This window comes from Pongo abelii, chromosome 7 (genome assembly GCF_028885655.2).
Source record: "Pongo abelii isolate AG06213 chromosome 7, NHGRI_mPonAbe1-v2.0_pri, whole genome shotgun sequence".
In the NCBI taxonomy this organism is placed as follows: domain Eukaryota; kingdom Metazoa; phylum Chordata; class Mammalia; order Primates; family Hominidae; genus Pongo; species Pongo abelii.
The window spans coordinates 81,539,186-81,565,370 of NC_071992.2; the positions used below are offsets into that span (position 1 = coordinate 81,539,186).

Here is a 26,185-nt window from a genome sequence, read left to right on the forward strand (position 1 = left end):
CCTAGGAAGTATTATTATCATTATCTCACAGGCCTTAAAATGGCCTCAACAAGTAAAATTGCTGAAGGACCAACAGTGGCACAGTCAGGATTGGAACCTAGGCAGTGTAACTGCAGAGCGTGGCTTAGTTTCAGCATTGTACTAGATTAACTGAACTAGACTAGGTTCTGTAACTGCAGAATCCCGGAGCTCCAAGTCAGCTAGCTCACTAGGGTCGGTGCACACCCGCGCCCACTCGGGGTGGCTTCATTGCCGGAGCCACTGACTCCCAAAACAAAACCAATCTTCTACAATTAGCTCTATGTGCCACAACTAGGAACCCTGAAAGCCGATTATTACTCCAGTGAAACAATTTGGCCCTAAGAAGGGTGATTGTTTAAACATCTTCACAACGGATTTACACTGAAATTGTAACACGCACTTGATTGGAACCCCACACCACAGGCAGTCCCAGGAATTTGTACCCGCCCCGGTCCCGGACCGCGCCCCTGGACAAACCCTCCGCTCCGCCCCTCCGGATTGAGCCCCAAGACTGTCCCCGGACCACCATCCTAAGACCACTCCCTGAACTGCCCCCCCTAGGACCGCCCCCTAGATCGCCCCCCAGGGACCGCCCTCTCTAGACCGCCTGCGAGACTGTCCCTGGATCGCCCCCTAGGCGGCCCCCCGAGCTGTCCCTGGACCGCCCTCTAGACCGCCTCCCGCCCCGCTGCATCCTGGGAATCGTAGTCCCAATCCTGCTCTGGAACTAGTAGTGCGGACTGCTCGCGCCAGCTCCGCCTCTATCTGGCGCCAGCCTAAAGGTCCCGCTTCTAATTCCATCATCTCTCCATACCGCCCTCTGCCGGCCTTTCCTCTGGTCGCCCGGATTGGGAGCCGCTTCCGGGCGCTCCGGAAGCGAACCTTTCTTTTCCGGATTGGGCATCCCGGCATCTGCACGTGGTTGTGTTGCCGGAGTTTGGGCCGCCACTGTAGGAAAAGTAACTTCAGCTGCAGCCCCAAAGCGAGTGAGCCGAGCCGGAGCCATGGAGGGCCAGAGCGTGGAGGAGCTGCTCGCAAAGGCAGAGCAGGACGAAGCAGAGAAGTTGCAACGCATCACGGTGCACAAGGAGCTGGAGCTGGAGTTTGACCTGGGTAACCTGCTGGCGTCGGACCGGAACCCCCCGACCCGGCTGCGGTGCGCCGAACCCACGCCGGAGGCCGAGCTGCGGGCCCTGGCGCGGGACAACACGCAACTGCTCATCAACCAGCTGTGGCAGCTGCCCACGGAGCGCGTGGAAGAGGCGATAGTGGCGCGGCTGCCGGAGCCCACCACACGCCTGCCGCGAGAGAAGCCTCTGCCCCGACCGCGGCCACTTACACGCTGGCAGCAGTTCGCGCGCCTCAAGGGCATCCGTCCCAAAAAGAAGACCAACCTGGTGTGGGACGAGGTGAGTGGCCAGTGGCGGCGACGCTGGGGCTACCAGCGCGCCCGGGACGACACCAAAGAATGGTTGATTGAGGTGCCCGGCAATGCCGATCCCTTGGAGGACCAGTTCGCCAAGCGGATTCAGGCCAAGAAGGAACGGGTGGCCAAGAACGAGCTGAACCGGCTGCGTAACCTGGCCCGCGCGCACAAGATGCAGCTGCCCAGCGCGGCCGGCTTGCACCCTACCGGACACCAGAGTAAAGAGGAGCTGGGCCGCGCCATGCAAGTGGCCAAGGTCTCCACCGCCTCTGTGGGGCGCTTTCAGGAGCGCCTCCCCAAGGAGAAGGCGCCCCGGGGCTCCGGCAAGAAAAGGAAGTTTCAACCCCTTTTCGGGGACTTTGCAGCTGAGAAAAAGAACCAGTTGGAGCTGCTTCGTGTCATGAACAGCAAGAAGCCTCAGCTGGATGTGACGAGGGCCACCAATAAGCAGATGAGGGAGGAGGACCAGGAGGAGGCCGCCAAGAGGAGGAAAATGAGCCAGAAGGGCAAGAGAAAGGGAGGCCGGCAGGGGCCTGGGGGCAAGAGGAAAGGGGGCCCGCCCAGCCAGGGAGGGAAAAGGAAAGGAGGCTTGGGAGGCAAGATGAATTCCGGGCCGCCTGGCTTGGGTGGCAAGAGAAAAGGAGGACAGCGCCCAGGAGGAAAGAGGAGGAAGTAATATTTTCTAACTGTCGGATCCGTCGGTAAACCAAGGATTATAAATACTAAATGTTAAGTTCTAGGTAATTGTACGGGGACTCAGAAGGACCTGGCCGCTGCCTTCATTGAGTTTAAAGGGACAGGATTGCCCTTCCCTCAAGAGAGTATGTAAGTGTTGGACTGCACAAATTAATGTTTTTCCCACAACCGAGACTTTGGAGATGAAGAGCTTATTTGAGGATTTAAGAATTAGGGAAATAATTTGGTGGAAACCAGGAATGAGTTCTATTCTTAAACAGCCTTTTTTTTTTTTTTCTTTTTAATGTTGGATATACGGTGAGGTAGAGTTGGCCATATTTCAGAGACTTAGATTGACTTATATGTTTCTGCATTATTTTTACAAGTTTGTGTATCAGAGTGGGAGTGCGGGGGAGGGAAAGAAAACAAACTAGTTTCAGAATTGGATAGGCAAGTGACTGTTATAAAGATTAAGTAATAAAGATGTCTTATCTAGTGTGACTTTTAAGTTTCTGACTACTGAGTAGAAATTGTACTTGAAGCCAGTTACCTGGATACCTGGTACAGATTATTTTTGTTTACTTTCTGAAAAACACAAAGCAGGCCGTGCGCAGTGGCCCACTCCTGTAGAGTCCCAGTACTTTGGGAGGCCGGGGCGGGCGGATCACCTGAGGTCAGGAGTTCGCAACCAGCCTGGCCAACACAGTGAAACCCCATCACTACTAAAAATAAAAAAATTAGCCAGACATGGTGGCTGGTACCTGTAGTCCCAGCTACTTGGGAAGCTGAGGCAGGAGTATCGTTTGAACCTGGGAGGCGGAGGTTGCAGTGAGCCCAGATCATGCCACTGCACTCCACTCCAGCCTGGGCAACAGAGAGAGGGTCCATCTCAAAAAAAAAAAAAAAAAAAGGCAGTTCAATTATAATGGTTTCAGTGTTACCACTTTTAAACTTATACTTCTTTTGGTATCAAATATAATATTCAAAGTAGTAAAACTGATGACTTTTTTTAAAGGATTTTATGCCTTTCAACACTGAACACATGGATTTCCTGTAAATGATCAATTTGGGCTTCATTGACTAATGGTAATAATCCTCATTAATCCAGAAAACACTTAAATCTTTCTCTACGTTTATATCCCCAGTTGTGTGTGTGTGTGTGTGTGTGTGTGTGTGTGTGTGTGTGTTTAAGCTTGACGTCAGGTATAGTTTTGTTTGGGGAAGACAGAAACAGACCCATAAGATCCTTAATTAGGACATTATTATCTTTTTTTAAGTTCCGGAGTAGATGTGCAGGATGTGCACGTTTGTTGCATAGGTAAACGTGTGCTATGGTAGCTTGCTGCACCTATCAACCCATCGCCTAAGTATTAAGCCCCTCTGCCCCCTTCCATCCCCTGCCCCCAGGCCCCAATGTGTGTTGTTCCCCTCCCTGTGTACATGTGTTTTCATAGAACATTACTATCTTTTGATTCATTTGTCAAGTTGGCCTGAGCTGGTTTGATTAGGAGATGAAATGTTTATATAGCTGTCCTTGGTCTTCCTGTCCATCAATCTCTTCCAGTTTGATCTCAGTAAATTCATTTCTGTAAAACTTAATATCTCCCGTAAAGGATTCAGATTTCATAATAACAGATTACTAAAAAGGCAGATGTTTAGTTGTTACTGTCTTTGGATACTTTCTGATAAAGTTGAGCTTTATCGTTAATCAACTTTTCCACTGGGACATGGCAGATATGACACTGCCAAGCCCTCCCGGAGCATAGTCTAATCATGGCAAGTTTTAACTATTGATGAAACCATTTTGCTTTCATCAAAAGCAAAGCCATTCACACAGTATTTAACAAAAACCCTCGGGCTCTGCCAGGTTCTTGTTTACTGTTAAAACAGTTTAAAGGCAGGGTCTTGATCACTTAAAATACTGTTAGAAGGGAAAGTAACATTTTAAAGGATTCACAGTGGAAAAAGAATATCCCTGTTGCTCTTCCTTCCCCCAAGTCCTCAACATGTGAAAAATAGAGTTGATAAGTAAAGAGATTTAAGGCAGGACCCGAGGCCTACGGAGCAGTTACCTTCTACGGCAATTTCAAGGGTGGATGGTGCAAGTGCCGCTGGGGCAGCTGGGGTTCTGGTTCTTACTCCGTGGGAAAATGGCCCTGAGCCCGACTGGGCTGGGGCTAGACAGGTGACCCCCGCGGAGCGGGTGGGCAGGCGCGGCCGAGGGGCGGGAGGCGGGCAGCCTCCGTGATTGGCCGGCGGAGGGGGCGGTGTAGGGACCCAAGGAGGGAAGAGGACTTCAAGCGCCATGGCCGCTGCCTCTCGGGCCCGGGTCGCGTACTTGCTGAGGCAACTGCAACGCGCAGCGTGAGTGCGGGGCCGGCGGGCGGGCAGGGGACCGCAGGATGCCCACGCAGCCCCCTGGGTGTGACCCGCTCGGATCCTGCGCAGTCTTCTCCGCTTACTTTCAAGAATTCGGGGAATTTGGATACCGCCCTGAGCTCCCACCGCGCGCCAGGCGGAACAGCGAGGTCACAGAGTGCGCGATACAGCCTCGCAGGGCGCAGTGAGGCAGCCTTTACTCTGCTTGTCTACCGTTAAGGAAACCGAGGCCCAGAGAGGACCTGGTCCCACATCGTAGCAGGCAGTGGAGAGCTTGGCACTGTGGCCAAAACAAATTCATGTATGCAATTGACATATTTATTGGGCATATATTATGTGCCAAAAACTATTCTAGGTTCTGGGGATACAAAGATGAAAGGCTCTGGAGCAGTTTGAGGTCTAGTGGGGAATGGGATGAGGGGACGAGGCTAAAACCGGCTATAGCAGACTGGGTGTAGAAGGGAAGGATGGATGTGAGAAGTCGCAGAGTCACACTCCCTGGCATGTACAGGGAGTCAGGGTATTCAATGTCATGACACGCCTGACTCCCAGCAGAAATGTGAGGTACATCCTGGTCACCTGATAAATACTTGCTGACTGTGCAAGTGCACAAGTCTGCCTGGGAAACATGGAAAAGTTTGAGCTCACAGGTGGAGATCCGTAGGAGGAAAGGCGAGGGACTGGAGAGGAACGTCAGGCAGAGAGAAGAGCAACACCAGCGATGGAGACGCAGTCCCAGAACACAAAAGACAAGTAGACCTACCTTTATAAGAGGAGGTAAAGATGGAGAAAACGGCTGATAAAAGACCATAAATAAGAATATAGCCAATACCATAAGCCCGGCAGTGTCTTACACACTTTGAATGGATTATCAGTATAATAGTAACTCTAATCCTTTCACTGACCCTATGACACACGGTATTGTCATCCTCATAGATACGGAAATAAAGGCATGGAGAAGAATTTGTCCAGTGTCACACAGCTAAGCAAATGGCACAGTCATAATTTGAACTCAGATACTCTGGCTTCACAGTCCTTGTTCTCAGGCCTGTAGTAAGGAATTTGAATTGTGTGCTGTAGATAATGGAAAGCCATTGAATAATATTTCTCACCATGAAACACTGATACCTTAAAATGTCCCATGACAAAAGAATTCTATGGCCAAATAAGTTTGAGAAGCTCCTTACTGCTGTATTGCCCTCTTAGAGAATCAAAATATACGTTAGACGTGCAAGGCTCCGAGAAGCTACAAAAAAAACTAAAGCTGTGTTCAAATTTTTGGTTCTAAACCTGTGTCATCATAGAACTCTTTGTCACACAACACCATACATATCCCATGGAATCAGTGTCACACACAGAATGTTTTTGGAATGGTTGCATGAGAAGGGAGTATGGCATAATCAGAATTGTGTTAGCGCATTCTGGTGGAAATGTGGAGTGAAGAGGAAGGACTAGAGGTCATTGTCCTGCTCCAGCCTAAAGATAATGGCTTCATGCACGGAGAGGCAGTTCCTTGGGTAGATCGAAATGTTGAGAGGTTGGTTAGAATCCACAGGATTTTGTATCTGAATAGTGAAGAGTGGAGATTTCTGGCTTGGGCATCAAGTAAACAGTGGGCTCATTTACCAACGCAGGGATTGTAGCAGAGTTAGTGTTAGGAGGAAAATGGCAACTTCAGTCTAGGGCATTTTGAGTTGAGCATGCTTCTGGTACATTCAGATGGAGACCCAGTAGGTGATTGAATGTATTGTTCTGGGGCTCAAGAGTGAGTTGGGAACACATGCATCCATGTGTATGGAGGACAGTTGAAGCCTTAACAAAACTCTAACCTAGAAGGAAACAGCTGAGGGTGAATTCCTGGGGAGCAGCACTGCCACAGCAGGAGTAGCAAGATGGTGCTTTCTTCTGCACATGCTTATTTTTCTAATAGGGTAAACATTTTAAAACTGGGAGATTTCCGATGAAAATCTTGGAAAATTGGAAAATGGCATCATTGGGCCCATGTTTCATCTGGGCAAAGTGGGCTAGGGCACGGGGTGATGTGTGGCCACTTCTATTGGACAGAGCATGCACTCTGGGCTTCTGCCCAGCACATTCCATAGAGCAGCTGTGCTGACAACTGAATGGAGGGGAAAGAACCAGCACTGAAGGAGACAGAGGGAAGGCGTGCACTGGCCAGAGAGGTTGTGGGAAAGCCCTGAAGGGCAAGAGTCACATTCTGTCTCCAGATGTGCAGTCCTGTACAGGGTGGCGGGTGCCCATAGTCCCAGCTACTCAGGAGGCTGAGGCAGGAGAATCACTTGAACCTGGGAGGCGTAGTTTGCAGTGAGCAGAGATCAGGCCACTTCACTCCAGCCTGGGCTACAGAGCAAGACTGTGTCTCAAAAAAAAAAAAAAGATGTGCAATGCAGCCCTGCTTTGACTGTGTTATCTCTGGGGTACAGCAGGGAACAAAACAACCTAATGACACCATGCATGGGGCACAGGGGATAGATGACAAACTAGTTAGTAAAATTGAGAGTACATTAGCTGTTGAAAGTTATTACAGAGAACATAAAGGAGGCTGGGATGTTGAAGGAAGGGATGCAATTTTTGAGGTGTTCAGAGCAGCCCTCACTATGTTAGTTTCCTACAGCTGTTGTAACAAACTACCATGAACCTGGCGGCTTAACACACATTTGTCTTCTTAACAGTTCCAGAGGTCGAAAGTCTGAAATGAGTTTTACTAGGCTGAAGCCAAGGTGTGAGCAGGTCCACACTCCCTCTTGAGTAAGGCTCAGAGGTGCTGCAGAATCCACTTACTTGCTTTTTTCCAGCTTCTAGAGCTCTACCTTCGGTTCCTTAGCTTGTGGCCCCTTCCTCCATCTTCACAGCTGGCACCCATCTTGCTTCAGTGCTCACATTTCTGTCTTTTGGGTCAAATCTCCCTCTGCCTCCCTTTTATAAGGATATGAACGATTGCATTTAGGGCCCACACAGATCATCCAGGATAATCTCCTCATCTCAAGATTTTTTTTTTTTTTTTTTTTTTTTGAGACAGTCTTGCTGTCACTTAGGCTGGAGTGCAGTGATGTGATCACGGCTCACTGCAATCTCGAATTTCCGGCCTCCTCAAAGATCCTCCCACCTTAGCGTCCCAAGTAGCTGGGACTACAGTGCACACCATCATGCGCAGCTGATTTTATTTTTTGTAGAGATGGAGTCTCACTATGTTGCCCCAGCTGTTCTTGAACTCCTGGCCTCAAGCAGTCCTCCCACCTCGGCCTCCCAAAGTGCTAGGATTATAGGTATGCGCCACAACACCTAGCAAGAGTCTTTTTTTTTTTTTTTTTGAGATGGAGTCTCGCTCTGTCGCCCAGGCTGGAGTACAGTGGTGTGATCTTGGCTCACTGCAACCTCCACTTCCTGGGTTGGAGCGATTTTCCTGCCTCAGCCTGCTGAGTAGCTGGGATTACAGGTACACACCACCACACCTGGCTAATTTTTGTATTTTTAGTAGAGACTGGGTTTTCCCATGTTAGCCAGGCTGTTCTTGAACTCCTTACCTCAGGTGATCCACCCGCCTCAGCCTCCCCAAAGTGCTGGGATTACAGGTGTGAACCACTGTGCCCAGCCAGGATTCTTAATCATATCTGCAAAGTTCCTCTTACCATATAGGGTAACATTCACAGATTCCCAGGATTAGAACCTTATCTTCAGGAGCGATTACTCAGCTGACCACACTCACTGAGAAGGCAATGGTTGCAGAAAGACCAGTGGATGCAGAGAGCAAACCCTGTGGCCTTCAGGGAAGGTATGCAGAGGTGAAGCATACCTGGGTATGGAGCAGAGTGAATAAGGGGGAGATGGGAGTGTGGGGCCAAGGGTGACCCCAAGATTTTCTGGCACGAACAACTGGAAGGATGAAATTGCCATTAGAAGGGGATGGGAAAGGCTGTGGGAAGAGCAGGCTTGAAAGAACACCAGGAGCTCAGTCTTCCATAGGGAAAATGTTGCCACTTCATAGACATCCAAGCAGAGATGCCAAGTGGGCAGGTGAACCTGAACTTCGGGGGAGATGCCCAAGCCAGAAAGATAAATGTGAAGGTCATCAGCATCAAAGGTATTTGAGACCATGAGACCAGGGGAGGTCACTAAGGGACTGAGTGCGGAAAGAAAAGAAAAAGTTCCAGCACTGACCCCTGAGCCCTCCAGGGTTAGGAGTCAAAATCATGAAAAGAAATGAAGCCAAGAGCAGCCAGTGCGACGAGAAGAAAACTGAGTGGTGCCCTGGAAGCCAGGGAAGAACATGTTTCCAGGAAGGAGGGAGTGAACAGGAGGATGCCGCTGACACATCGGGTACCATGAAGACAGAACTGAACTGAGCAGGGTGGTTAGCTAGGTGGAGGGCATTAGTGAGCTGGGAAGCTAGTCAGTTGAGTCGGGGTAAAAGCTGATGGCAGGAGGTTCCAGAGGGAATGGGAGAAGATAAATCGGAAGAATGGCTATAGCCCCGCTGAAGGGAAGGAGAGAGGTAGAAGTGGGAGTGGGAGAGGAAAGAGGAACAAGAGGTTTCTGGTTTTGTTATGTAAGATGGAGGAAATGTGCTTATTAATAAGCTAAAAAAATGCTGGTGGCTGATGGATAATGTCTAATAGGGAGGGGGATTTTGATGATTTAGGGGAGAGAAGGTAGAGCTGCTGGCAATCCTTGAGTAGATGACAGGGGCTGCGATTTAGGGAATGGGAGACAGATTGGGTTTTGCTGAGAGTGTGGCTAAGAGGTAATCAGTGATATCAGCAGGGAAGCCAGAATAATGGGGCCAGAGCCAGGAGGGCAGGTAGATGAGGTCCTGCTCTCCCCAAGCCTCACTCTGCTTCTCTGAAGGAGTCCAAAGAAGCCCATCAGTGCCTTCAGGCCATCCTAAGAAGGCGGGAACCCACAGCCTGCCCCCACACCCCCAGGCCCTCTGTCTTGGCATGCCAGGAAAAGAGAGGAGAGGGTTAGGGGAATGAAAATGTCTACATTCACTTATTTATTCATTTACTTGCTCATTTAATCAGTACAAAAGGCTTACTTTGTGCCTGGCACTTACTTGGTGCTAGCCACAGGGGACAAAGTTGTGAGAAACAGTAGATCCTGCCTGGGCATCACTAAATTCACAATCCACAGGCAGAAAGAAGCAGAAAAACAGCACCAGTGTGGTACGTTTTAACGCGAAGGGAGGCTCCAGAAAGGGTGTCTCTCTGCAGCCTTGGGCCTCAGGGAAGGCTGCCCAGGGGAACTGACAGGAAAGAACAAAAGTTATCCAGAAGAACAGGCAGGGAAAGTATGTTACAGGCAGAAGAAATAATAAGGGCAAAGTTCTGGAGGAGAGAGAGAGACTGTGGCTCATTCAAGGAAAAGAAAGAAGTTAATTTTTCCAGGAGCCCAAACCCAGAGATGGAGTGAGTTGAGAGGCCAGTCAGGCAGGGGCAGGCCTGAACTTTATGTGAGAGCCATGGGGAGCCATTGAAGCAGCTTTCAACAAGGGAGTGACATCATTGGAAATATGCCCCGACTACAGTGTGGGGAATAGAGGTGGCAGAGGTGGCGCCACGAGAAGCCAGTTGGGAATTTGGTAGTCATCCACATGAGAGGTGATACTGGAACCAGAGCGTAGCAGGGTCCCAGGAAAACTGGGTGGGCTTGGGTGGAGACATGTTTGAGGCCTTGGTGCACAATGAGCTCTAAAGGGTCAGGGAGGAGGAAGGGTCCGAATGGCTGAAGTCAGCCCAGGACAGAAACGAACATTTAAGGAATGGGCAGAGTGGAAAAGGAGCCAGCAAAAGAACAATTAGAGGAAGCCCAGACAAGTAGGGCTCCTGGAAGCCAGGAAAAAGTTCCACCTGCCCAAAAAGGTGTGGCCACGCGTTTCATGCTGCTAGAGCGAGGTGCTACGAGGTCTGAGAAGTGAGGACACAGCCGGACAGCTGGACTTGCAGACACAGCAGCCTGATTTCAGGGGCCAAAGAATGTGTCCGAGACCCAGAAACGAAGCCAGCAAATGTAGGTCGGGAGGAGGGAGAGGGAGAGTGAGCCCGCCAGAGGGGGTAGGAGGTGGAAAAGTTTCAGGCGCAAAACTCTTCAATAGGCTGAAAAAGATTGAGTGAGGGGGAGGACTAGGAAATACAGGACAGGTAGAGGTCCCGAGAAAGCAAGAGGGGACAGGATACAAACCACAAGTAAGAAGTAGAAATAATGAGTTGAGATAGCCTCAGAGCTTGGGGAAGAAAAAAAAGGGGGGGGGGGTGAGTGTGTAGGGAGGAAGCAAGGGCTCCCAGGAGCGTTCACGTTGGAAAGCTTTGAGTTTGGATTTTTTTTTTCCTTCCTTCTGCCTCACTTTTCTTGTCCTTGGAGGGCGTAAAGCAGGGAAAGTCCTCCAACCAAAGCCCACTGTGAAGGGACAATCCTGGCGTGGCCCGCGTCCTCTCCCCCGGCGCGCGCGTCGGGAACCACTAGGTGGCAGCCGCGACTCGCGCCAGCTCTCACTCGCCCCCGCGTCTGCTTTGACTTCACAGTTCGAATTTTTGAGATCTGGACGGCCACTGAGATCAACCCTTTTCCTTCCTCCCCAACCTTCCCTCTCGGGTGTTTTAATTCCAGATTTGAATTTTTGGCGGGGAGAAGGAAGTGATGCACTCAAGTGTCTACCGAGACCCAACCACTGGACAAGGTCTTCTGGGCAACCCAACGAAACATAAAACCGTCTTCCCAGCCTGGATCAGAGAGCGAGCAGGAGAAAGAGAAGCCAGAGGAGGGACTGGGACTGTCCAAGAAATAGGAGACGACCAGGACAGGAAGAGGGACCACAGCCAGGGGAGGGAGGGTTTCCAAAAAGGAGGACGTGGGAAATCTGTAGAGAAGTCGACCGAGAAGTGAGATGCGGTGGCGGCCTCGGAGCGCGGGATGCGCCGAGTGTGCGCGCTGCTGGGGCCGCTGGGGAGCGGCGCGGCGGGGACGGAGGAGAGCTCGGAGCCCGGGGCTGCAACTGGGCAGAGAAAGATGGGGACCAGGGAGGTCTTTGGGTCCAGGAAGTTTTCCTGGAGGCTCGGGTCTAGAGCCTGCTTGAAGAAAAATCAGACATCTTGAAGACACTGGGAAATACACAAGGCAAGTTCCCAGCATAGGGTAGTAAGTAAGAAGAGGCACACAGGTAGAGTTAACCTTGGGCCGATTTGGTCAACGCTCCTAACCCAGTAAGAGCTGGGGCTTCATGGAGACCAGGGACCCCCATCTTAAACTTGTATGTACCCCCAGAGTGTTTATCTCAGCTGCCCGCAGGCATTTGATAGGAATTGCTAGAGTAAATGAATTCGTGAAAGAATGATGCTACAGCACTGGGAAGACGCTGAGTCAACTTTTTGTCCATCGTGATTTCTGGGTCTATATATATTTTTTCTATTGTACAGTGTCTGCCAAGAACTACCAATTTGATAGCATCTTAGCGCTAGACTGCAATGTGAGTTAGCTTAAGGCTTTTCATTTTTTGGTCTCTATTTTCACCTTAGGTTTTTTTTTTGCTGTCGTTTTTATTTTCCCTAGGTGCCAGTGCCCAACTCATTCTCATACTTACTCCCAAGGTAATACTTCTGTATTTTTAAACTAGCCACAATTTTGGTTTCTGCATTTGGCATTATAATACATTTGGATAGTGTATGTAAAGAAAACCAAGGCATGTGAGAGCAAGGTCCATGAAAACAGTTACCATTTCACTGTGAAATTGATAACACGTAACTCTATACAAAGTTAGCTGAATGTATACTACTAATCACGTGTTTGTCTCAAATATCTATTTAATGCTACTTATAACGCTTTTCTCTTTTAATTATTTGCCAAGTCTAAAAATGCACAGATAGGATTTTAAGAATGTCTGAGTTTGTCAAACAATTAATCAAGATGAAGTCTTTGGAAGGTTCTAAGACATCTCTAAAAACTGGAAGCTAAAGAACAAGAACAAGGTGGTTCCTAGAAAGAAAAACAAAACTTGTTTGTATCAATCTTTAAAATAATATTGTATTTAAAATAATATTGTATTTCCTAATACTTAAAAATAATAACAAAGCTTCAGTTACCACAACATCTTAGTCATTACCAAACACCAAACACTGTGGTCCACAGAGCAGCAGGAAACTCAACATAGTTTCAGCATGTCCTAAGAATGTCACATGGATCACTGACACAACCACTGATTTTGTCTCTTCTAAGGTCAGATCTAAACATTAAGGCAAGAGTTGGAAAGGAAAGAGGCTGACCATCCAGGATCCTAAGCAGAAACCCACAGAGAAGCCCGTTGGGGAGTTAGAACAGAGAGAGCAACTCACCAAGGGCTTTCTCTTGCCCAAGGAGTGACTCACCCTTCAGGACAAGCCAAGGGACCTCCCTGTCCATCATTAACTGCCATCTATGAGGCAGAAACATGTCCAACCTTTAAGGCCCTTCTGAACATATACAGAATTTTGTCTTCAGCTGATTTTCTCTAATTCTTAGTTGGTTTCAACAATTAGTTAATTTCCTATTTGAAGGAATAAAATTAATAATTTACAGAAAGATATTCTCATTGTTTTCCAGGATCATATTTGTGTCTTTAAAATTTAGTAACAGAAATATTAGATTTTTATATATAGAGAGAGAGAGACAGGGTCACCCTCTGTCACCCAGGCTGGAGTACAGCGGTACAGTCGTAGCTCACTGTACCCTCAAACTCCTGGGCTATCCTACCACCTCAGCCTCCCACGATGTTGGGATTATAGGCTTGAGCCCCTGCACCCGGACCGATTATTTTTTTTAAGCCTAGAGGAATCCAATAAGTTTGAGTTTTGGTTAAGAGTGCCTTTGCACTCAGGTAGCTGAAGGTAGGTTGTTGTCTAGTTCTGATCTATTTTCCTTAAAAAAGAAAAAGCATAGTGAAAATTGTTCTGTAGACTATATGACTGACCAGTATTGATATAAATAAGTAGATAAAAACAAGGATAAAAATCTTTAATTAGGTCCCTTTCATTGTTCCAATATGACAGAAAATCATTTTTACCATAATTAAAACCTAATCAAGGAAATAGCACCTTATAAAAATGTTTATTAGGCCGGGCACGGTGGCTCACACCTGTAATCCTAGGACTTTCAGAGGCCGGGGTGGGTGGATCACAAGGTCAGCATGGTGAAACCCTGTCTTTACTAAAAATACAAAAATTAGCCAGGCATGGTGGTACACGCCTGTAGTCCCAGCTGCTAGGAAGGCTGAGGCAGAAGAATCCCTTGAACCTGGGAGGCAGAGGTTGCAGTGAGCTGAGATCCCGCCACTGCACTCCAGCCTGGGTGATGGAGTGAAACTCCATCTCAAAAAAAAAAAAAGAAAAAGAAAAAGTAGCTTGAACCTGGGAGGCGGAGGTTGCAGTGAGCCAAGATCCCACCACTGCACTCTAGCCTGGGTGACAGAGCGAAACTCCATCTCAAAAAAAAAAGTTTATTAAATTTCACCAAGATAAATACTTTTTTATATGCATAAGCTTGAGAAATGTAAATATCTTACTGTGATAAGTTATCCCTATGAATTAAAAAAAACTTAATTCAAACAAGTTATCACAGTTGCTATAAGAAGTGTAAGCAAGCCTCTAATTCATGAACTTACTAATACTTGTTCTGTAATAGTAACCCACCTCTAAACTAGGCTATTTTTTTCCTAGAGGATTGTTACACATTATATTTTCAAACACATATTTTAAATATAATGGAAGAAATTTTTTATTATTTTCACAAATTAGGCTCAAGTTAGCATTACATTCTATCTTTTTTTTTTTTTTTTTGAGACAGGGTCTCACTCTGTTGTCCAGGCTGGAGTGCAGTGGCGTGGTCTCGGCTCACTGCAAGCTCCACCTCCCGGGTTCACACCATTCTCCTGCCTTAGCCTCCCGAGTAGCTTGGACTACAGGTGCCCATGACCACGCCTGGCTAATTTTTTGTATTTTTAGTAGAGACGGGGTTCCACCATGTTAGCCAGGATGGTCTCGATCTCCTGACCTCGTGATCCACCCGCCTCAGCCTCCCAAAGTGCAGGGATTACAGGCGTGAGCCACTGCGCCTGGCCGTATTACATTCTATCTTAAAATGCAGGTATTGATTTTAATTTGATGTGCAACAGTGAAACCTGGAAAAAATATATTTTTGGTAAGACTTCAAAGGAAATACTTATGTTCACTGCTGGATTTTACTGTCAAATAACATTTATGCTTTTTTTTTAAGACCCACTTTGATGCTAACTTTTACATTTCTAGCCCCTGGACTTTCACCTTCTGGGAAAACAACAGATTATGCCTTTGAGGTATATTCACTCAATCCATTATTTCTTTTATGAATGACTAGAAAAAATAAAACTAGAATGTTTTGCTAATGAATTATTATTTTATTTTAAATCTGTTACTAATTCACATTCCATAATCTCTATTTGATCGGACCATATTTAGCAAAGTATCTGGTTGGTATAATGGAATATAAACCTTCTGAGATCATGACTAATGTCTAGAGTGCTGTCTTTGTACAGTCACTAAAATAGGATAAATTCCCAATTCTACAAATTCTCCAATATATATATGTTATATGTTAAATCTTTTGTTTTATAATTATAACAATCCCAAAAGAGGTCAAAGTAAAGTAACAATTCTGGTGCATTTTTATCACACTGTAATTACATAATTACGTATAATTATTTGTTTAAGTCCCTGTCTCCTCCTAGTCCAGGAATTTTTTTTTCTTTTTTTTTTTTTTGGAGACAGTCTCACTCTGTCACCCAGACTGGAGTGCAGTGGTGTGATCTCAGCTCACTACAACCTCCGCCTCCTGGGTTCAAGTGATTCTCCTGCCTCAGCCTTCTGAGTAGCTGGGATTACAGGTGCACACCACCACACCCAGCTAATTTTTGTATTTTTAGTAGAGACAGGGTTTTGCCATGTTGGCCAGGCTGGTCTCGAACTCCTGACCTCAGGTGATCTGACCACCTCAGCCTCCCAAAGTGCCAGGATTAGAGGCATAAGCCACTGCGCCTGCCTTCGGGAATTACTAACCGGGGGCCTGACAGTTAACCAACAGATGACCAGGCTGGGTGATGCCATGCTGAGCTCACTGAAGGCACAGGCCCCATCTAAGGTGTGACTCCACTCAACCTTATCAGATCACTGCCATATGGGAATGCATTCCCAGTTTGCTGGATTATTCAAGAGAAAGCGAAATTCAGATGGTCTTATTAAATTTTTTATCCTGATTTTTAAGCATTATTAGTCAATTCAAAAAAAAAGAAATTTAAACATAACACAGATCAAATAAAATATATTTCAGGCCAAACATGACCCATCATCCATCAGTGTAAAAGCCTTTCTCTCACCTGTAAACTTTATGAGGCCATGCGTCTCTTATTCATAGTTGAGTTACCAGAGCCTACACAGTGCCTCAAACATAGAAGACAGTAGCATTGACTGGGTGGCAGGTATGCAAGGGTGGGTGGATGAATGGAAAATAAGACATTTGAGAGTTATTTTACAGGTGGAGATGGAGGAAGGCAGGCATTTGAAGCTAAGGGAACAGTTGAGAGTTTATGATGTGTTTGGGAAAAGACAAGTCATTCAAATGTGACAGGAGCTGAAGTTTGCTTAAGGAAATGTGGTGCGTCCACACTTCTTTAAGTGAGACCAGGTGGGAGATGACCTGGAAGACCATGCTAAGGAGTGTATACTTTATGCTCTAGGCAACAAGAAACCATTTCAGGTTTTTAGAAATGGACCGGCCAACTCTCAAATACTCCCTACACCTAAACCTTTTTATTTTTTTCAGATGGCTGTTTCAAATATTAGATATGGAGCAGGAGTTACAAAGGAAGTGGGAATGGCAAGTATTCGAGATGTCTACAGTCTCCTACTGTGAATGTTACATATCTCATAAAACACATGCTAAATGACAACAATCACATCCTCTATTTTTAAAAATGTACAATGTGAGTTTGCCAGAAGAGTCTGTTGCAGTTCTAGTGCAGCTGAACCTAACTTATAGGTTTTCTTGTAGGACCTACAAAACATGGGTGCTAAAAATGTGTGCTTGATGACAGACAAGAACCTCTCCAAGCTCCCTCCTGTGCAAGTAGCTATGGATTCCCTAGTGAAGAATGGCATCCCCTTTACGGTTTATGATAATGTGAGGGTGGAACCAACGGATGCAAGGTATTCTTGTATTGTTGTTATTGTTTCTTTACTTTAAGCAGAAGCTAACTGTTGATTAAAACTTGCCCCCAACCAGGCGTGGTGGCTCACCCCTGTAATCCCAGCACTTTGGGAGGCCGAGGGGGGCAGATTGCTTGAGGTCAGGAGTTCGAGACCAGTCTAGCCAACATGGTGAAACACTGTCTCTACTAAAAATACAAAAATTAGCCAGGCGTGGTGGCAGGTACACCTGTAATCCCAGCTACTCGGGAAAGTGAGGTGGGAGAATCGCTTGAACCCAGGAGGCATAGGTTGCAGTGAGTCGAGATTGTGCTACTGCACTGCAGCCTGGGCGACAGAGTGAGACTCTGTCTCAAAAAAAAAAAAAAAAACACAGAACTTACCCCAAGCCTTAGTTAATGGCATGGCAATTTATTTCTGAAAAATATAACATAACTGGTTTTTATTTTCCCTTCTCCAAGCTTCATGGAAGCTATTGAGTTTGCCCAAAAGGGAGCTTTTGATGCCTATGTTGCTGTCGGTGGCGGCTCTACCATGGACACCTGTAAGGCTGCTAATCTGTATGCATCCAGCCCTCATTCTGATTTCCTAGATTATGTCAGTGCCCCCATTGGCAAGGGAAAGCCTGTGTCTGTGCCTCTTAAGCCTCTGATCGCAGGTAAAGACTGTTTATTTCTTTCTTTGTTTTATTTTGCAATTAGCAAAAGGTCTTAAGAAAGATGCAAGCCAGTCCTTTTAGAATATACATTTCTAAAGCTTTCTGGTTTGTTCATTTCAAATCAATGCCTTGTTTGGAGACAAATCATTCATTTACAAATTCTGATCTTCATTATTGTATAGATAAAGACAATTGGGGTCAGTGGAAGTAAAGTTTGCAGATTTAAGCTATGGCGTCACCATGTTGAAAAGGGGGAAGGTCATCACTGACATATGATGAGATCCCTCTGTCAGCAGCTTTGTCCTCTAAACTGCTCTCTGTTTTGTCCCATTTTGCCAGCCACTGTAGAGTTTAAGGAGAACATTAGCTGTTATTTTTCTGGTGTTGACTCAACCCTTTCTTCTACATAATGGCTCTTCAGCTGACCTCAGGCTTTGTCTCTTCCCTGGGACATGTGGCCAGCATGGCCCATCATGCTGGGTGACATCTGCTCTGTGGCTCCCCAGGGCACAGACATACAAATCCAAATCAGAATAGCTCATTTGTTCCACAGGGAACCTTGAGATTTTCTAGTCTTTTCTTCTCTGCCATTTTTATGGCTGCTAGCATATTACTATTTAAAGTTTTACAGCTAACATGCACTAACTGGTAACTGGGACATATCCTCAGTTTAAAGTTTTGCCCTTTCTTTTCCCCTCTCCTGCCCTATTGTGAAGAGGCCTTGTGATGGGATGTGAGTGAGTCGATGGCAGATGAACTGCTGTGTTGTGAATGAGGGATCAGCAGGGAGCAGCATAATTGGTGTCTGGCAAATGGAACCCTCTGGTGAAACTGTGTCAGCATCACACAGAGGGGTGATTAGTAAAGTTTAGAAACTTGACAGAACCACAAAACCACGGAGCCCAGCAAAGGCAGAGCGTCACTGTGCTTGCTGCCAAGAGGGAATAAAGATGTCTTTTAGAGACAGCAAATATGAGTTTTGTTACCAGAGGTGCCGGGCAGCCTGCATTGACCCAGCTGCAGCTGCTTAAGCTCTGGCCTCCGAGGAGCCTGAGGTTCCCAGAGCTCACTGCTATTAATACAGCACAGTCATCACACATGTGCATGATTAACATACATACATGTTAACAAAGACACAGAAATCATACATGCATGTTAACACAGATACAGATCACACGCACATTAAACACACATGTATGTTAATACAGACAGACACCATACATATTAACACTCATATTTATGCAGAAGCAGGCAATATGCATATTAAACATGACCATGTTAATGCAGACACAGACATGCATATTAAACACACATGCATGCTGAACATGCACATATGTTAATGCAGACACGGACATCATACATGCATGCTAACACAGACACAGAGGTCACACATACATATTAAATATGCATACATATTAATACAGACACAGACATTACGCATATTAAACAACATAAACATTCATCCAGCAATCATGATACATGTCAAACATGCAAGTGCATTAATGCACACATAGACATCAATGTACATGCTAAACATACATGCATGCCAATAGAGATACAGACCTCATGCATGCCTGTTAATGCAGATACAGACATCATACACATTGGACTTACATGCATGATAACACAGACACTGACATCCTCCATGTTAGATTTACATACATGTTAATGCAGACATAGACATCATACATGTTAGGCTTCCATACATGTTAATTCATATACATCATGCAAACAAGAGGGTCAGCAAAGTTTCCTTCTCTAATTTTGTTCCTCAGTCCTAAGGCTGAATTAGGTATCTCCACTCACCTTTATTTAGATGCTTTATTAAAATTAATATTATTTTGTTCAAGTGCCAACTACCTCAGGAACCGGGAGTGAAACTACTGGGGTTGCCATTTTTGACTATGAACACTTGAAAGTAAAAATTGGTAAGAACCATACTTTTGAATTATCTCCCTTACCTTTCAACTCCACACTCTTCTTTAAATCCTAATATTTAAAAATCAAGCAGTTACAATACAGTTAGAATAAGCCCCAATATTCTATGGAAGAGTAAGGTGACGAAAGTCAGCAACAAAGTATTGTATATTTCAGAGTAGCTAGAAGAGAGGACTTGAAATGTTCCCAAAAAGTACTCAGAGTGATGGATACCCCACAGAGCCTGACTTGATCATCTTTCTATGTATGTAACCAATACTCACATGTACCCTATAAATATGTTACATATTTTGTATCAAGTTTAAAAAGAAAGGAAAAAAATCAAGGAGCCAAGGAAAGGGTGTGTATATATACACATTTTCTTTCCTTTTCCAAGTACATATAAAAATATGAAACAATGTAATAAACTTCTTGAGAATTACTGCTGAAAGCATATTGAAATGCCGTGAATCTTAATTGGCTATTCTCTGCCCAAGTTAGTGACTGTATACCAATGATAAATGGCTGTTTCCTTTCTCTGACGTATTTTTTACATTTTAAATCAATTGTATTGAGATGTGATTTTTGTATAATAAAATGCACACATTTTAAGAATCTGGTTTGATGAGCCTTGACAAACATATATGCTCATGTAACCACCACCCCAATCAAGATACAAAACATTCCCATCACTCCAGAAAGTTTCCTCATGCTCCGTCCCAGCCAATCTCTCCAGTCCTTTTCCCAGGTAACCTCTGTTCTGCTTTCTGTCTTCTTAGTCATTTTTATGCCGTCTTCTCTGTCGCAGACTCTTGGCTAATGTGGTAGAAATGTCTCTCTTTTTAGTCTGGCTCAATATCCTGCTTTCAGATCTCCGTAGCAGAATAAATTGACATTTAACTGCACACTTTTAGTAACTTTTCTTTTTAAAATTAAGTTGCACTATCCTTTGACATTTCTTAAGTTGATGATAATAATGGCCAACACTTACATTCTACCTTACATTCTAAAGACTTTTACCTAATATTCTCTCATTTGATCCCTACAACAGCTCAATGAGAGCTGGAGGCCCTGTGCTATTATAGTCTAATCTTATAGAGAACTCAGAGAGGCTAACTGACTTGCCCAAAGACACAAAGTAAGTTGTAGAGTGAGGACCAGTGATGTGCTAGTAAACTGGCTCTCTGGAATTTAATAATAAACAAGTAAGCCCTGACTTGTAGTGTTGACCCATTTCTGTGGTGTAAATACTCTCACCGTGGCCAATGACATCACTCATCCAGGAGTTGGAAAGAGATGCATACACATGGCCCTTGGAAACCAGTAGGAGCCAGCTCCAGCAAACCACTGAAAACCCCAGGTTTCTGACTCTAAATCACTTTCCATTGCTCCTTGCTGCCTCACTACATGAAAATCAACCTTTTCTCATATTTTTATTTTTAGGGTGATTTATTATCCTGAAGTCATTTGCCTTCTTAAAATGATGCCCATGGCTTTAGCCTCTACTGAAAATCCTTATGTTTTAGGCATCGCTTCCAGAGCCATCAAACCCACACTGGGACTGATTGATCCCCTGCACACCCTCCACATGCCTGCCCGAGTGGTCGCCAACAGTGGCTTTGATGTGCTTTGGTAAGTGCTGGTGCTGCCTGGAGGGGCTTTTTTAGTACTGGGTCTATGGATAGTATTTTGTTGCTCAACGCACATGCTAAGTATTCATTGACTAGCACCCCACAACATCCCTAGCTTTGGCTGTCATTACCCCCTGTCCTAAATCAAACATTCAAGCTTTAGAGGTTGGTGACTAGGTGACATCTGGTGTGGGCCACAAACCTGCTCTTCAGGATGGACCCCCCCAGCCACAGCCAGGGCCATAGGGATGCCGCTAAAGGGGCAGTTGGAGCTGGTGTGCAGCATCTCAGGGACACACCAGCTACCTTTATGGTCTCACTAACTAGGCAATGCCCAAGGCTTCATGTCGTGGAAGAGGGCAGGGAACAGAGCTAACACCTCCAGAGCACCCCCAGACTGTGTACATTGTGTCAGCACCTCACATACATCACTACTTCACTGCAGCTCTGTGTGATACAGGACCTTTGTTTTATTAAACAAGAAAACTGGGTTTGAGATGTTTAGTGACTTGCCCATAGTCTTACTGTATGTTCCCTCGGCTTCAGCTGCATTGTGCCGATGGCCGCCTAATCAGTATTTCTATCACAGACCTTGCTCCTGAGCTCCAGGCCTCATGGAGACCCCACAGGCACTTCACATTCAGCATGTGCCAAATGACCCTTGTTCATCTATGTGCACATGCACATTTTTTTCACATTTTAACACCTCTGAAATCAGGACATAACTTAAAATCTGTGGCGTCACAGTATGTTTTCATTCTCAGTGGTGCCTATTTTTAAAACGGTGCAGGCTTGGCACAGTGGCTCACGCCTGTATTCCCAGCACTTTGGGAGGCCAAGGTAGGAGGATCACTTGAGGCCAGGAGTTTGAGACCAGCCTGGGCAACAAAGTGACACCTCGTCTCCACAAGAAAAAAAGTTTTACAAATTAGTCAAGCATGGTGGCACATGCCTGCACATCCCTGTACAGTGACTGTCACATCCTAGGTACTTGTATACTGCTAGTTCACACAAGCAGGAGGTGACAGAGTTAGAACTGACACCCAGAGGTCCCGTAGGGCCACAATCTGCTTCCCTCACTATGTTATGCTGCCTGCCAAGAGACTGTAGAAAATTGTGTCTAACTCCATTCTGGTCAATATTGTCAGAACTTTGATGAGCTGTCCCCTAATAACCTGGAAATGAGGGGAAGAAGATTATCCTTCCTAACTGTAAAGTACATAATAAATACATCATGACCCAAAGCAGCCACCCTTAAGTGGGTAACTCACAGGCCCAAAGACTTCACTGTCAATCAAAGTGGGGAGTGGGCTCAGAAGGCAGGAGAATAATGGCAGTTGCTCTTTCAAGTACTGCCCAAGGGAAAGAACCCCTGGCCTGAGGAATCTGCCCGTAAGGCCCAGTGGCCTGTTCTGAAGGTGGACAAGCCATGTATTGAATCTTCGAGGTAACTCTGCTCATTAGGACTCCATGGACTTCTGATCATAAAGTGGCCATCCTAAGGCTTGACTGTGGGGAGAGAAGGTGCCATCTGGAAGACTCTGATGTCTGCTCAGTAGTTATGTTTCTTGTCATAAAGCATTAAGCTGACTTCCAGGCTTTACACATAGTTTCTGTGAGCTTAGCTCAGTGAGTCCGCCCCTGAGAAACAAATCTGCACTTGGATTTGGGATCTGATGCAGTCTAGATGTGCTGCAAGGCCGAGGTCACACTCTGACTACAGTGGCCTCACCGGCCACCCCAACTTCCCCATGTGGACACCTCATTCTTGCATTATTCACACATTCCTTGCTTAGAACCACAAAGCCTTCATATCCATCTACAAACTAATTTCCAAAACAATTTTCTAATGATTTGTCCAAAAAATATTATCTGCTTCTCATATGTAGAAGAGAGTAATTCCTCCATTCTAGGGAAAATGAAAACTGTAATTCATGCAAAACATGGGGTCATCTCCCTTCACAGTCACGTGAAACGAGAGTGTCCCAGAAACACTACAGAGGCCCCCATGGGGAATTATACTGAAAACTATAATTCATGCAAAACATAGTTCATGTTACACTGTGTTTCCAGTGCATCACTGATCTAGATGGTGATGTCTGTTCTCTTCTGCAGCTGATGAGCTAGAAGTCATGGCAGGCCAGCAGGTGGAGGCAGCTATGAAGCTTAGTTCTTGAAGGAGCAAACTCTGAGTTTAGGGTACATAAGAGAAAAAGATCTGCTTTTTCTTCAGGCCAAGAATTAATAATAATAGTGAATACTAAGATGTACAATGTGCCAGGTACTCTTCTAAATACTTTACATGTGTCAACTCATCAAATTTTCACAGTCACATCATGAACCAGTACTATTATTTATCCCTGTCTTAGAGTCACAAGAAGGATAGTGCCTCACACCAGGTCCACAGCAGGAATATCTTGTTCCAGGATTGACATCTGGGCAGCTGACCTCAAAGTCTATATTCTCACTCATTACTGTAATTTTCATAGGAGTCTGGTGTAGCTATGACCCACTTTTGGTAATATGGTATTTGATCAATGCAAGGTATAAAATGGTAAATATCTTCCACAAGGAAGTCATTTTTTAGATTCAGTGCTTTTTTGTTGCTCAAATATATAATTCGACACCATAAAAATGCATTCACACTAGAAAAGGTCCATATATAATCTTATACATACTACTCAAAAATACTGTAATGCTGTTAATGTAAACTCAACTGTATTAATTTATATTATAAGTAATGACTGTTGTAGGCAAGAGGTGGGCTGGTAGAATATACTGTGATCATCAGTGTTAGGTAATATATCCACCGTGGGTTGAGTGCCAAACAGCTCCAAGACAGGTTGTGATCTAAATGGAGGGAAGGAGGAAGACGACGCTTTCCATCTGTGTGCTTTCAATATTTCTTGTTAGCCATGCCCTGGAGTCATACACTACCCTGCCCTACCACCTTCGGAGCCCCTGCCCTTCAAATCCCATCACACGGCCTGCGTACCAGGGCAGCAACCCAATCAGCGACATTTGGGCTATCCACGCGCTGCGGATCGTGGCTAAGTATCTGAAGAGGTATGTCACCCCGAAGGGGATAGAAATAGAACACGAGGCCCACATTCTGCCGGCACGTGAAACATGACATGCCTGAGCCTGAAATATCCTGAGCAGGTCTGTTCGCCAGAAAAGCAGTCAGTGGATGCGCAGAAGCCCCAGACACCAGCAGCCTCTGGAGGGACCCAAGGGACAGGCAGATGAAAACTGGGTCCTTCAGTCCCTAAAAGGCAAAGGCAGCCAGGGGACAAACTAGGAGCCAAGCTAGGATGAGGGGCGGTGTCCTTTGAGATTTGGCTCCCCAGGGCAGAAATGAGACCCACACTGGCAGATGTTGGCTATGCCCATCCAGGCCCTGTCCGAAGACACACAGAATCCATCCATTGAGTTAACTCAAATGAACTAAACTTAAGAAATAAATGTGGACTGGGCACAGTGGCTCACACCAGTAATCCCAGCACTTTGGGAGGCCAAGGCAGGAGGATGGCTTGAAGCCAGGAGTTCGAGGTTGCAGTTAGCTATGATTGCACCACTGCACTCCAGCCTGGGTGACAGAACAAGACCCTGTCTCAATTTAAAAAAGAAAAGAAAAGAGTAGAGATTGCTGTCCCAGGAGATGTAAAAGGCAGAAAATGTAAAAAGATTCCTAAGAGGTTGTGAAAGATTTATGAATACAAGTATATACATACATGTATAGCCATAGGCTACAGGAGAGCAAATAGCAATCAGGTCCTGAGACAGCAAAGATATACTTAGGATGAAAGCTGATACCTGAGATATTAGGACATACTCAAAGTCAGACTCACTTTTGTATTTATACGTAATGGACAGAATGGCCACAGGTAGGCTAGGCCTAGACATGAGCACGGTGCTTCCTCTGGCCTTGAGCTAGAAGCTCCAGTGACAAAGGAGCCTTGGAATTGCATTTGTAGCAGAGCAGCAGGAAGGATCCCAATACTATTTCAGGTTTGTGGGGGACTCCCAGGACAGCACAGCAGCACTTGACTAGGTCCAAACAGACACGCATCATGGGGAGCCAGTTTGTTTGACAGGGACAGAGGCTTGGCAGTGGCACAGTGGTGGTAGATAAGGAGAGACGGACAGAGGAAAGGCTGAAAGCTCCATCACCTGCTACTTCGCCTTGTCATTGGGGGAATAAGGAGCTAACATGGGGTTTCAGAAAGGAGGCAGGAACACCCAACCATTCCACATGAAAGGAACATTTCAAATGAAAGGGAAAAAAAAGGCTGTGCTTTTTTATTTCACCACAGGAACTCTTACACAAGGCAAAATTGCAAAAAAGCCCATGAAAAGTAGGTTCCCTTGACAGTCGTCAGGCTTCTTCCCTGGGGCAAGGTGTTAGCAGTGACTGCAGGAAGGCTGTGCACCATCAGAAAGGGGCTTTTGAGAATTTACTTTTCCAAAGTGGCATTGGGGACACCCAGAGCAAGCTAAAGCTCATTCGACAATCACATCCACTTCCTCAATAATGTTGGCATAGAGGTGCAGCAACCACAGATATAAAGAGGCCCCCAGTGAGTCCAATGGGAGGCAGTGTCTCAGAGAGAAAGAGCGCTGGCCAGCAGGTAGCCCCGGGCATCTGAGAATGTTTACATCCCTTCACAGGGCCGTCAACAGCACTGACAAATGAAGAAGAAGAATGAGTCTCAGGGCACCTTCCTGGAGTGGCCCTCGCCATCCAGGGACCAGCGCGTTGCCTCCCCCGGCACTTTCACATCACATGAGCAGCTGACAGCATATTTATTATGCCTTTGCTGAAACAGTTGATAAGAAAATATGTTTCCCTTCAGTTTTCATTTAGAAGACAAGACGTCGTTTGAATAACTTGCCGAATTTTTCTTCCTACCGAGTAGCATTTCTTTTTTTTCCCCATATCTTTCCCTAAGGCAGCTCCTTATTCTGTAGGAATTGCCAATGTTGATGTGTTATTGTTAGGTATTTATATCATTCACAGGGCTGTCAGAAATCCCGATGATCTTGAAGCAAGGTCTCATATGCATTTGGCAAGTGCTTTTGCTGGCATCGGCTTTGGAAATGCTGGTGTTCATCTGTGGTGAGCAAGTCTGAGATTTCATTTCTTTACTCAAGCTATTGCTTTAAAAATTTTTAATGTTTATAATTCAGGACAGGTGGTAAAATTTAAATATGCTATAGAAGGAAGAAATTTAACTTTATGTTCCTAAATGTATTC

General features: G+C 45.7%; 2 protein-coding genes and 1 long non-coding RNA gene across 3 annotated transcripts in view; 2 read left to right on the forward strand and 1 right to left on the reverse strand.

Annotated features, from left to right (window-relative positions):
• Nucleotides 1-4,308, reverse strand: part of LOC134761942 (uncharacterized) — a 36,641-nt gene extending 32,333 nt beyond the window's left edge. The window contains exon 1 of the long non-coding RNA XR_010141170.1: nt 4,195-4,308. This is a non-coding gene — a long non-coding RNA (uncharacterized LOC134761942). The remainder of the gene's footprint in view (nt 1-4,194) is intronic.
• RRS1 (ribosome biogenesis regulator 1 homolog) lies at nt 734-2,630 on the forward strand. The gene has a single exon (XM_009243841.4). The coding sequence runs from the start codon at nt 1,026-1,028 to the stop codon at nt 2,121-2,123; it is 1,098 nt and encodes a 365-aa protein (XP_009242116.2). The 5' UTR covers nt 734-1,025; the 3' UTR covers nt 2,124-2,630.
• A 112-nt stretch (nt 4,309-4,420) lies between the features above and the next one.
• The window catches only part of ADHFE1 (alcohol dehydrogenase iron containing 1), a gene marked incomplete at its 5' end in the record, with an annotated part of 36,584 nt that continues 14,819 nt past the window's right edge, over nt 4,421-26,185 (forward strand). Inside the window, 10 exon segments of the mRNA NM_001135416.1 lie at nt 4,421-4,486; nt 12,065-12,102; nt 14,791-14,837; nt 16,340-16,393; nt 16,568-16,722; nt 17,184-17,380; nt 19,231-19,308; nt 20,824-20,929; nt 23,842-23,994; nt 25,949-26,047. Of these exon segments, the coding sequence (NP_001128888.1) occupies nt 4,428-4,486; nt 12,065-12,102; nt 14,791-14,837; nt 16,340-16,393; nt 16,568-16,722; nt 17,184-17,380; nt 19,231-19,308; nt 20,824-20,929; nt 23,842-23,994; nt 25,949-26,047 (986 nt within the window).

Excerpts from the sequence above, each read along its gene's own strand:
- RRS1 (XM_009243841.4), top strand. The coding sequence starts at position 1,026 with ATGGAGGGCCAGAGCGTGGAGGAGCTGCTCGCAAAGGCAGAGCAGGAC.